This window comes from Nymphalis io, chromosome 20 (genome assembly GCF_905147045.1).
Source record: "Nymphalis io chromosome 20, ilAglIoxx1.1, whole genome shotgun sequence".
Taxonomy (NCBI): domain Eukaryota; kingdom Metazoa; phylum Arthropoda; class Insecta; order Lepidoptera; family Nymphalidae; genus Nymphalis; species Nymphalis io.
The window spans coordinates 1,422,812-1,435,017 of record NC_065907.1 but is presented as its reverse complement, the minus strand read 5'-3'; the positions used below and the strand labels follow the sequence as shown (position 1 = coordinate 1,435,017).

The window sequence follows — 12,206 nt, the reverse complement described above, 5'->3', positions numbered from 1 at the left end:
AAAAAGCAATTCGTTAGAGCCGATAACGAGACACGAAATGTATATAAATATAAGAATTGTTTATTTAATATGTATTATAAGATACAACATTGACTTAAACTTCTCTTCTAATTTAATGTTTATTTTCGATGTACATCAATAGCACAGTAAAAACTCTTTTTAAGGCACTAAAACAATATAGATACGTGAATTTACGAATCGAAATCGAAATACGAAATTTGTGTATTTATTTTTAAATATACATGAAAAAAAAAATGAAATATTTAACAATGAATTTTATGAGTTGCCTTGAACAATGTTTAGGTATTCCATTGTGAATATTACAATAAATTGAAAAGCTTCAAGCGAAAAATCGGTCACTTGAAAATGAAAAGACGAGACCTTCATATTATTCTTTCAAAGTAAATTCTTTTCGTTAGTGGCAGTAAGTTCAAGGTTGCATTCGCCATTATACAATAAATGCAGATAAAGTTTTTACCGCAAGTTAATTTCTACGATATTTAGCGTAATGTTACGCTATGAGGTTAAAATTTAAGCTACTTTCTCTTATAGTAATTAAAATTTATAAAATAATAAATAGTCCAGATATAAAATACTTGTATGTTAAGCGAAGACAGTATATAATAAAATTTGTTTATACATAATTCATCATCATGAATCTCACTTGTGAGGTGAAATCAATCATGGTCCGTAAATCAACGTGTTAAAATAAGTTCCAAAGCTTAGGAGAGGAGTTTAAATTGTCGGGCATTTACGGTTGCGGAATGTTTCTTTATAATATAGCAAGATTCGATCGATTGAAAAACCGTGATTAAAGTATTAAATTAAAATGCACATATATGCTTCCAATAGCATTAAAAAAATTGTCACAAAATTGGAAAAACAATTGGTATTATTTATAAACGAATAGAAAATATTTACTCAACATTAAACAGTTATTTTGAGGTCGCGCTACGAGCGTGTCTCATTTCTTACAGAGGTGTCCCAATCGAAAAGAGGGTGTGATAAATGAGTAATGGTATAATTAAAATGTCTCTATTCAAAATTTTATAACGCCAATGTTTCCAAATCATTACTTTCTGCTTGTAATATTTCAAAGACTGCCTCGTTGGTCTAGTGGCTTGATATAAGGCCGCAGACCCGGTGGTCCTGGGTTCAATTCCCAGGTCGGGCCAATAAAAAGTTATTGGGTTTTTCTATCAGAAAATTCTCAGTAGCAGCCCGGAGTCTGGAAGTCGGAAGTGTGTACACTCCCGTGCCTCGGAAAGCACGTAAAGCCGTTGGTCCTGCGCCTTAACTCTTTCTGGTCCTGTCGGATTGCCGTCCCATCGGATAATGAGAGTTAGGGAAAAGAGAGTGCACCTGTGTTTGCGTACACACTTGTGCACTATATTATCTCCTGCGTAGTTGGCTAATCTCTCTTGAGATTGGCCGCCGTGGCCGAAATCGGTCTGGAGGGACATTATTTCAAAGTCAAGTCAAAGATCTTTATTCAATAAAGAAGCGTTACACTTGCTTATTGATTATCATAAATCTACCACCGGTTCGGAAATAAACACCTCATACCTGAGAAAAACTGGCGAAAGATATTTTATGGCTAAACAGCAAACACAAAATCGTCAAAAGTCTAATCTGGTCTTGTCTGCTATATTTATAAAATCACAAACGATTTATCGATTACTAAAAAATCCGGACTTCGCGCGGCTTGAATATGTCGACATAAAACTTTTATATCGTAATTCATATAGCTCTAACGATTTACGCGGCATCATTAAAGTTCAGTCGGTATGATTTTTTCCTGGACATCTTCAACATTTATCGTTATATTTCAGATAATTTTCACAAAACCATAATGCCTTAATCATCCTCATGAATCACTTTTTCCATGGGTGAAAACAGTATGTGAATCCTATCGGTAGTTATTGAGTTTATCGCGTTCAGACAGACAAATAGGCAGATGCTGTGGGGAATTCGTTTATTATACGTAATGATATTGGTTGTTTCATTACTACATTCACGGATAACGGACTTCGGTATGAGCTTAGCTTTCAGGAAAAGACGCGGCAGGCCACTTCCCATTCTTTTTTGTCTTTGATTAGGCCGCGCCCGCGTCATTGCAATTCGTTATAAGTCTCGAGCGTTTACACTTCACACGCTGACCCGCTAACAGCTGGGCCGTAGTTTTATGTCGTGACTTATAAGTGTGCGTCTAATTTTTTATTCATTTTCGTGGCTAAGGTCGATGAACTGTAGCTTAGGTATTTTTTTTTATTATGTAAGTTCCTATATGATTTCTTTTAGTGTCGAATGAGTATATCCAGTAATATGATTATTCTACTTTATTTAATCGATTTAGACGCTTTTTAGTGTTAAATTTTAGCATAATTGGAAGGGGGTAAAGAAAACAATTAATATAAAAAAACTTCTGCACTTTACTTCAAGTTCATATGTGAATTTTAACTGCAACTAAACATTGGGAGCACATTAATTTTTTTAAGCAAATGTACAGTCAGATGAAAAAAAAAACTTCGAAAATTAAGAAATAGGTAAATTTAAGCAATGATGAATAGATGAAAGATATTTTTTAGATATTTTTTATAGAAGAATTTTTTAGCTGAATGTACATTTAAAAAAAAAAATAACTTGCGTAACAAAATTGAATGCATTACAATATTTTCATAAACAATGAATTTTAAGATTAACGTTACAAATTTAACAATGGTAACTAAGAGAGAACGTTTTTCGGAAAACAATTTTAAAGTTTTTGATAAAAATAAAAAACTAACTTGTTTACATTCAAATTTTAAAATAAATTTAAGGAAATAGCTATTTGTTTTGTACGCGAAATGTGTAATATTATATTTAGAATGAGTAATGCTTTAATTGTTCGCGTATACCCGTGCGATCCGGTTTCCGCTAATTAAGCAACGCCTTATCGATCATATACTTACATTTTTATTTTACTTACTGACAATTTCGCTATTTCCATATTCAAATAATGACAACGCAACATAACCCAAAATTGAAATGGTGTGTAAAAAAATATAAATTGAAAAATCACTTTCAATCACTTGCTAAATACGTCAAAATTTTTGAAAAAAAAAAAAATTCTTTATTCACAACCACACCATCGAAAACGTCCCTTAAAAAAATAAATAAATGTATTTGATACACAATTTTCTAAGGTTTATATAGCACGAGCAGTTTTTGTCTTTGTTGGTCATTTCATTCAGTCTGTTAATTTTTTTTTAAATGCATTATCGTATTAAAATCATTTCCCATTAAAAGTCATTCAAATGACGTAGACGCAGACTTCTCGTGTTATATTCACAATCACTTCTTAATTTATAAATAATTAACATTAGGGTGATGTTTTAGAATTCAATTTTACCAAAAAAAAAAAAGATATTATTAAATGGCTTAAAGATTGCGACTGCAATAATAGAATTAAAAAAAGAAGAGTTTGAAAATATTTACGTTGTCAACATGTGTTGCCAGTTAAGTACTCACATAATTTTTATAAACCGAATCGTATTGTCAATCCATTGCCATTGTATAAATTAAAAAAAAAATCACCCTAACATATTATAGAAAAAAGTAGGAAAATTAACTAATTACAATTAGGAAACAAAATAAACCTCAAGCTATTGCTTTGGTAATTCCTGAATCAACAATTCTGTAACTCATCTATCCATACAAATGTTTCATCAATAATGATTATTTTTTTTTTTATCCATTTCAATAGAATTTTTGCATTCGAAAATTTAAAAGAAAAGACAGTCAGTCTAAAACATCAACTGATGTTTGATGATTAAAGTATTCATTCGTTCATAACAAGCAACTGCTTGTTATGAACGAATGAATACTTTAATAATTAAAAAAAAATAATACTCGAATGTAAAAATCTTTACTTTTAAGGATTTACTAATAAAAATATATAGCGGATGAATAGAGACGTTCCTTTCTTTCTCGCATTAGTAATTTGTCATATGAACGAAGAAGACAAAATATTGTTTAACTATACGAACCGCCATGTATCGTTTATTAGTATTTGACGTATCTATTGATCGTACAACTTGCAAATTTTATTGAAATGGTTCATTCTATTACCGTATTTATAGCGTTACTAACTTTCTTAATATAATAATACTTACATTTGTAAGCTGTTACATGATGTGCCGTTATTTCTTATATCAAAATAGTTTTTATATCTCCATAGCGACTCCGATTATACTAATGATATAAGAATTAATATTATTATATAATGCTATATTACCGTCTTTATATATGGGCAGCATATTTATTCATAGATTTATTTATAAACCATATGCAATTATTATATACATGCGTAGATACATTATAATAGATAGATAGGTTAAAGAATAACGTTTAACATTGTGACGAACCGTTTGTTATTCATTTACTAATTGAAATATCACTTAAAACATCCATCGTTCGAGATACATTACAGATAGGATTACAATACTAGGCACCGTTTAATAGTTCATAACTTACAAATCTAGATTGTAAGAAAGGGTGCTGTTAAAATTCTAATTTCATTATTTAAAAAATATTAAAAAAAGAAATTCTCGGTTCATCATATTGTAAACGGGCTACGACCGACGACGACGACGACCGAACACCAACGGAACATTCGACACTACATTTATTTACAACTAACGTTTCTACAACTGGGCGTTTAAAGCTCTGGCATTGTTAATGTTCGTTCCTCGACGTTGTCTCATATCGAATCCACAACCTTATTACGTTATTTCAAATACGTATTCAAAGTATTTTTAAATAACTACATATATTGTCGTTCGGTAAATTTGTAAACGGAATCTGGTTTATTTTTTTTAAATAATTTGTAACTATTTTATTATCTTTATTGTACCTTTAATTATTAAATTATTTAGAATACACTTTTTATAATTTAATAATTGCTGTATAAAAATATAACAAATATATAGTGTTGGAATGAAACATTCCATTTTTTTTTTAAATAAAAGGTTGTGAAATCGATCCTAATTTGTTTCTATCTAAAACTACAATTCTAAATACATCGTATAAAATGTATTAAGAAATTAACGATTATATAAGTCTTTTAATAAATATCGATGCAGGCAAAGCCTAGATATAATTATAAACTAGCATTTTTAATAAACAAGTACGTCTCGATTATTTGTCAAAATATTATGCGTTTTCGCGGCAATTCGGCAACCATTTTTTTTTGTATTTATTTTATATATTTTTTGTTAATATTATCTGTTCTATATTTTCTTTTGTACTAGTTTTGTATTTTTTGTAAGAAACTAAAGCTCAAATATTTTAATTATAAATATTTATTGAAGATGCCGAACTGTCGCTATTATAATCGATTTTAATATCGAATTATTCGAATACATCTCGGTATGTACTTTTAAATCTTTATATAGTCTATTAAACTTTTTATATGGTATTGAACATTTAAAATACTGTCAGGGACACAGTCAGAAAATCATTGTTTCATGTATTGTACTGTGAAATAAGACAAACAAAAATTGAATTTCGAATCTGAACTGTAACGTAAATGCAAATGTTTTCGAATATCTGTCAAATTGAAAAAAAAAAAAAAACAACGAATATTATCGACTAGAAGAATAATCAAAGAACAACCTGTGACATTTGCGAGGCGAGACGATACCTCTTTCTATCAAATTCGACGTTACTATCTAAACCTCTCTTCACAGCCATACTTGTAGATGGTTGAACTGGATCGAAACTAGCTTCGATTAACCTACTGGATCTACAGAAGCTGTAATCAGCTGGGTTATTAACCCTTTGACAGGTCATATCAACCGCGGTAGGTAGCCTATAGTAATCTTGGTTCGGTACATGAGACACCTCTGTGTCGTCCAAGTCTAACACGGTGTAAGCATTATCTGACCTGACTGGACGCTGTCGGTATGATGTGTCAACATGCAGGCAGCTTCTTGAGGAGGTGCTGCATGTGCTGGACGCTGGCGAGATCTGATACCTCGGTGAAGCACAGGGTGTTAGGTTGGGTGATGTCCTCGCGCTGCTGTAGCCCTGGTCGACCTCGGAGTCGACTGTTTCACGTGACTTCAGAATTTGCATCATCCTGTTGGAAAAAAAAAAATGAATATTAACGTTTTTTTAAAATTATCTAATTGAAGTTTTTTATATGGAACGGTCAGATTTTCGCTTCGTTTTTATAACCACACAAGGAAAGGACGTCAACCTTACGGGATATCGACTCTCCAAGACTTTTCGGCCTTTGATCATCATGAGATTTACATAAATTAGATAGCTGCCCGTTTTAATACGAATGAATGTCCAAAATCTGAACGTCTGAAAGGACAGTTAATGCCAATATGAGTTTATTTGACTTAAATTGCTTTATATTTGTTTGCCAATAGAAATAGCATCTTATAAACTCGGTATAACATAACTTTTGTATTTCGCGAGCGAGTTGTTTGACATCGGGGTCTGAAATGTCCTATGACGTCCTATTTTACTTAGCCATATGTCGCATGATTACCAATAGTTTAATTTTCAAAATTGAGACACGAAAATATTTTATGATGAATTTCTTGTTTTTTTATTTACATATCGTGTTTTATGTTTAATATTTATTTACACACGTAAATAAATATGATATGATAAATAATATAGTTATGCAACCACTAGTTATGTACCACGAAAAACATTTACAATAAAAACCTTAAACTGCATCGTTGCATTTTGTCGTTGGATTACTGGAAAACATAACTAAGCAAATAAATTCATGGGAAATAACATTTGTTAGTTTATACGGTGGGAAACATGTATTTCAATAATTAATTAAACCGAGCATCCAAATCTATTCAGACGTGTTTAATTCACTCCTTAGTTATTTAATATTTTTTTAAAAATAAAATTTGGCTCGTCGGATACTTGACTATATTACTATTTCAAGCTAGGGGAAACGAACATCGACGAAGTAATGCTTTCGAAAAATGTATAAAATCTAGCGATCAGAAGGCGTATACTGACCGCTGCAGCAGGCGCGCGACGGGCGCCACGGCGGCGGGCTTGCGGCCGGCGCGCGCGGCGAGCCACGCCGGCCACGCCGCCAGCCCCAGGGCCGCGCGCGCGCACGCCACGCACGCGCAGCCCACGTCCGCGCTCTCCACCACCTTCAGCCGCACGTCTGCGCACAACACCACACATGTTACGTCCATCGGTACTGGCAATATTTAATCTGTACCGTATAGCGAATGCGCTAGAGATATAAGTAATGGAAAATAATCAAAATTAGTTTAATATTAACTTAATAATATATCTTTATCTAGGTATAAAGTGTGTTGCCAAGCTTTAGCTTTTTTAAAGAGAGTTCGACGCGTTTACCTGCGCAAACTGTTGAGTTCGAAGTTTAAATATTTCAGTTTGAAAACATGTATATTTGTTTTTGTACAATAGATGGAATTATAAAAAATTACTGCATTTTTTTCTAACAAAAAAATAAAGCTACATACAAGATATAGATCAAATCTACATAGAAGTTTTGCTTGTATTGTCTACATTTGTACACACACTTTCTAAAGTAATATATATATACATACACATATATAACGTTTATTGTAAAAATGAACTCACCAGATAAAGTTAAATCTAAATATGCTTCTAACAACTTGGCCCCATCTCGTTTGAACCGTCTAACGAACTTCGGATGCCTGGTGGTCAGATCGCAGTCGGCTACCACGTACTGTGCAAGTAGAGCTGCGAATGTAACTGGCGTCGGTGCGAGCAGCCTCCATCGTACATGCTGCCCTACCATCCACTCTAACTGTCTGAAAGTCTTGCCACACAGCTGCACACCAGATATTTTTGATAATGTTTTTAATGTAGGCGCTCTGCTGAATTTCTCCTCGCTTTTTGCTGTAATGAATAAAAAAAAAAACGTTAAAGACAAAAAAAAAAAAAAAAAGAGAAAAATATTAAATATATTATTATCTCAAAGCAAACTGATCATATACATACTGTATACAAAGACCTTATAAGTAGTCTTATATGTTAGATGGTTTGTAAAGTACATTCGCTAAAAGAAAAAATCTGACGAAAATGATGTAGTCAGAGATATTAGCTCCATGTTCTAGCTGATTCTGTCAAGTTAGAAATAGAAAACGCATGCTACTTATCGCAGATTAATCGTATCCTTGCAAAGATATTTAATCGGCAAAGGAGTTTTAATTAAATGACTCTATAATTAAAACAAACTAAAATTGAAGATTTATTGAATTAAATTTTTTGTAGTTTTTTATACATCTTTAATTATGGTTCTTTATATTTCGATGGAAGTTCCATATTGTTTAATAATTCATATACATGTCACTTACAAATAAAAACAAAAATGGCGGCGGATAGCTTATATGATTCGAAATAACACAGAAAAGTTAAGCAAGGCAATCAGTGAATGGTATGCTAGACATGAAAAATGGAACCATAGTACATATTCCATGAGATGGGAAGACTACATTAGGATCACAGCAGAACAAAAGTGGAGAAGGGTTGCACATGACAGAAAACAATGGATAACGTTGGAAGAGTCTTATGCCAAGTGTTACACTTGGAATGAATGGAATGAATGATTTCTGGGTAGGTTCAGCAACAGCAACATTAGTAATATTGTTGTGTTCTGGTTGGAAGGGTGAGTGAAACAGTATAAATTTAGGCACAAGGGATATATATATAAGGATAATATAAGGAATGGTTAAGATTTCTTACGGCGCCAATGTCTATGGGATGGAAGAAAATAATAATTATAAAAAGAAAAAAGATAGAGACATCTTATAGAACTATGCCTTTATTTAATTTTTTTTCAAAAAATTAAGAGCTTTATTATTAACATTGTACATATGTACTACATGTATATTACACATATGTATATACTACAATTAAAATAATAAACATGACTAACCTGCTAAACTCAAGCAGGCGAGTGCAACATGTGTCAGTCTATCTGCACGTAGCCTGTGTGCGTCCATGAACAAGTCTAACTGGGCGACCGCTGAGTGTAGAGTGGCCAGAGTCAGACCCAGTTTCTTTGTAACATCTCGGAGCTGTTGAACTAAGGCACCGCGGAACTCTAGCTGTTAAAGGAAATTGTTATTGTGTTAACACATATGGAATTTAAAGTATTATATATTAATCATTTCCACCCATGTGTTAAGGTGGAGGCACTCTATGCTCTGTTCTGAATCCCTGACAACGGGTATGCTAAATTTAATTCAAATCATGATGATATGTTGATTAATTAAGATGTGAAACTCACCATCTTATTTATAATATTAGTAAGAATTAATATTGTTCTGGAGCATTTATGGTTAGGAATATCTAGTAACTCAAAATTCCTATAAATGATTTCGACACTTGCATCTCTCTTAACATATTATTCAATGTATTCTCTATAAAGTCGATAAATTGCATACAGAAAGTTAAGTCTTGAATAACCAAAACATGCTTTATTATAAATTATTAAATAAATAATCTATTTATAACTATTTATGTGGAATAGTGTTGCATTTGGAAGAACTGTTCGTAGTGAATTATAGCAAAGCTATTAGCAAATTATATATACTCAACATATAACTTAACCCTATATTTATTTAAGTTTTTAGCCAAATCATGTTGTTATAACAAATTCTAAAATAAAATAACTTTTACAGTTCTAAAGTTATGCACTTCATGTCATCCCACCAAATTATGTACCACTCTCATCAATTATTTATTGCTTAACATCAATGCTACAATACATTGATCTGTGAGCCAGTGTAATAATGGTATCTATGAGTACTTCATAGCTTGAAGATTTGTCCATCTATACAGTTTTATAAAATTTAGTTTAAAGACATTAAATATTGTATATAGAGTAAAATTTTATTCTATCTTATTTTATTTAAATACATACATATTAAAATGAAATGTATACTTGCATAATAATAAGAACTTTTTCATAAACAATTACTGTTAGAAATGAAATCCAATTATGATGTAACAATCAAGATTACGTTAAAACTATTTAAAACATGATACAATAACAACATAAATTGTGTAAGTAAAATGTTGAAAAAAAAATTCATGGTAATATAATAAAATATAACTTAAATAAAAAGAGTTAAATATGAATCTCATCAGTGCACTAAAAGACTATATATTAATAAAAAAAATCTAGTCATATTTATTGATTTAACAAAATATGTATGTATTTGTTTTGTATACATAACTTGTTTAATTGTTGTTGTTATCGAAAATATCAATTCTTGTGACTATAGATAATAATTTATACTTTGGTTATGAAAGATAGATCTAACAACAATATGATACATATTTGTTTAACAGATACTAATAAAATTAAATATATTTGGATTTTGTGGCTACTTTAACATGGTAACAGTATCAATATAAAACATAAGAATTGAGTATTGAAGGAATTTATAATTAAAGAAGAACAATGAATAAATATATATACATGTTATACTAAAAAAAATTTTTTATATGTAACGTTAATCTTGTACACAAGTACACAAGTTTATTCTCTAATCCTAAAATCTCATTCTTGATAGTCCAGAAATCAGCTGTGAATGTATCAGATCAGACATAAGGGAACAACAGGCTGAAAAGATTAATATCGTACCTGTGGTGATTGTAGGTGTATTGTAGGTTTCTCTGCATCCTGTTCCAGCAAGTTCTTCCAAATATCCTCACGGTATTCACAGTGATATTCATTATCTGGATCAATTAAAGCCTAAAATAAAGTTAAATAATATTAAACCTGATGAAATATATATCACACAAAATTTGAATTGCTTGCTCTTATTTTATTGTAAGGAAAAAAATATGACTATTTTTTTTATTAAATTTTGTCACAAGGAACGTCTATAACGTTTTTTTATTTCATTATTTCTTGCAATTTTCAAGGTTAAGAGCACACAATCAGATTACATTTTGCTACATAGGCCATGTTGCCTTATCCATGTCTTAAAAAACCACTAGAGGAAAAAAATACATTTACTTTGGAAATATAATATGAGATATACAATTAGATATAATAATTAAATGTTCTATAAACGAAAACGCACTTACAATGGTCTCAAACTTTGGCTCTATAACATCTTGTTTTAGTGCATTGTCACCAGGAACGGTGCTTCTTACGCTGGACAGATTAAGTTTAGACATATTTAAAGTCTCCATTTCAATCTTCTAATGCCGTCGAGAACAGAAACACAATTAATATGACGAAAGATTCGTAACACGTAGACCAAATGTGACAGTCACCACGTGGAAACAAACGTCAATTATAATCGCTTTAAAATATCACAGCTTGATTAAAAACACCCTTATTCGTATCGTTAAATCACTTTACAATTGTTCCATACATATATGCTACAAAAATGCAAGGCACATATTGTAACGAATGTGAAATTTTCATGAACATTCATGATGCAATGTTCCCCCAGTCCGAGACATTATTGAAAAGTCGACGTTTGACAATTGACTGACGCTATGTGAAAGAGATAAGTTCAATGCATTCCATACGATGCGAGAAGTTGACAATGACAACTGACAACGTCATTATTTTTTTTTAAATTATTTCGTATCGTTCCTATTGCAAAACATTTGATAGGTACAAAGCTTTATTTACGAAATAATAAATTAATAATAATTAATCTATCTTATTTTACTTATATTGCTTGATATATATAAATATATCATGGCTGTATAGTAAGCTACCAAAATCTATTGAGCCTGTGGGGACGGCTTTCGAGAGGGTACATGTAGAAGAAGGTTATTTTTAAATAATTAAGAAGAAACAGTGGGATAGTTTTAAATATATATAAATTGATATACCATATGGCAATACTCCTATTATTATGTATCGCCAAATATGGGCATTTCTTGAAATAAGACAATGCTACCAACCTCATTTTGATAAGTTGACATTAGTGTTGTCTAATAATAAGTCATATTCGAAATCGATTATTTTAATTGAAATATTCGGCATATCTTAAAGTGTGATTAATGTATTGTCCTTATATATATATGTTAAAATATTTATTTATCTGTGTCATTCAAAGTGTAAAACTATTTAAAAAAACTTCAATTTTCAAAATATTGTAGGGTAATTTAGTATACATATATTATTATTTTCAAACTTATTACTTAAA

The 12,206-nt window shown here is 31.0% G+C and overlaps 1 protein-coding gene across 1 annotated transcript; it reads right to left on the bottom strand.

Moving 5' to 3' along the window:
- Nucleotides 1–2,414: 2,414 nt before the first annotated feature.
- LOC126776499 (uncharacterized) lies at nt 2,415–11,524 on the bottom strand. Its single transcript, XM_050499076.1, has 6 exons — nt 11,125–11,524; nt 10,676–10,786; nt 8,960–9,131; nt 7,639–7,920; nt 7,036–7,192; nt 2,415–6,121 (listed from the first exon to the last, which is right to left on the bottom strand). Exons 1-6 carry the CDS (start codon nt 11,230–11,232, stop codon nt 5,644–5,646), a joined length of 1,308 nt encoding a protein of 435 aa, XP_050355033.1. The 5' UTR covers nt 11,233–11,524; the 3' UTR covers nt 2,415–5,643.
- Nucleotides 11,525–12,206: the final 682 nt, after the last annotated feature.

Coding starts and splice junctions, on each gene's coding strand:
- LOC126776499 (XM_050499076.1), bottom strand. CDS start 11,232: ATGGAGACTTTAAATATGTCTAAACTTAATCTGTCCAGCGTAAGAAGC. Junction 7,921..8,959: donor CGCCTGCTTGAGTTTAGCAG/GTTAGTCATGTT, acceptor TATTCATTACAG/CAAAAAGCGAGGAGAAATTC. Junction 7,193..7,638: donor TTTAGATTTAACTTTATCTG/GTGAGTTCATTT, acceptor TGTTGTGCGCAG/ACGTGCGGCTGAAGGTGGTG.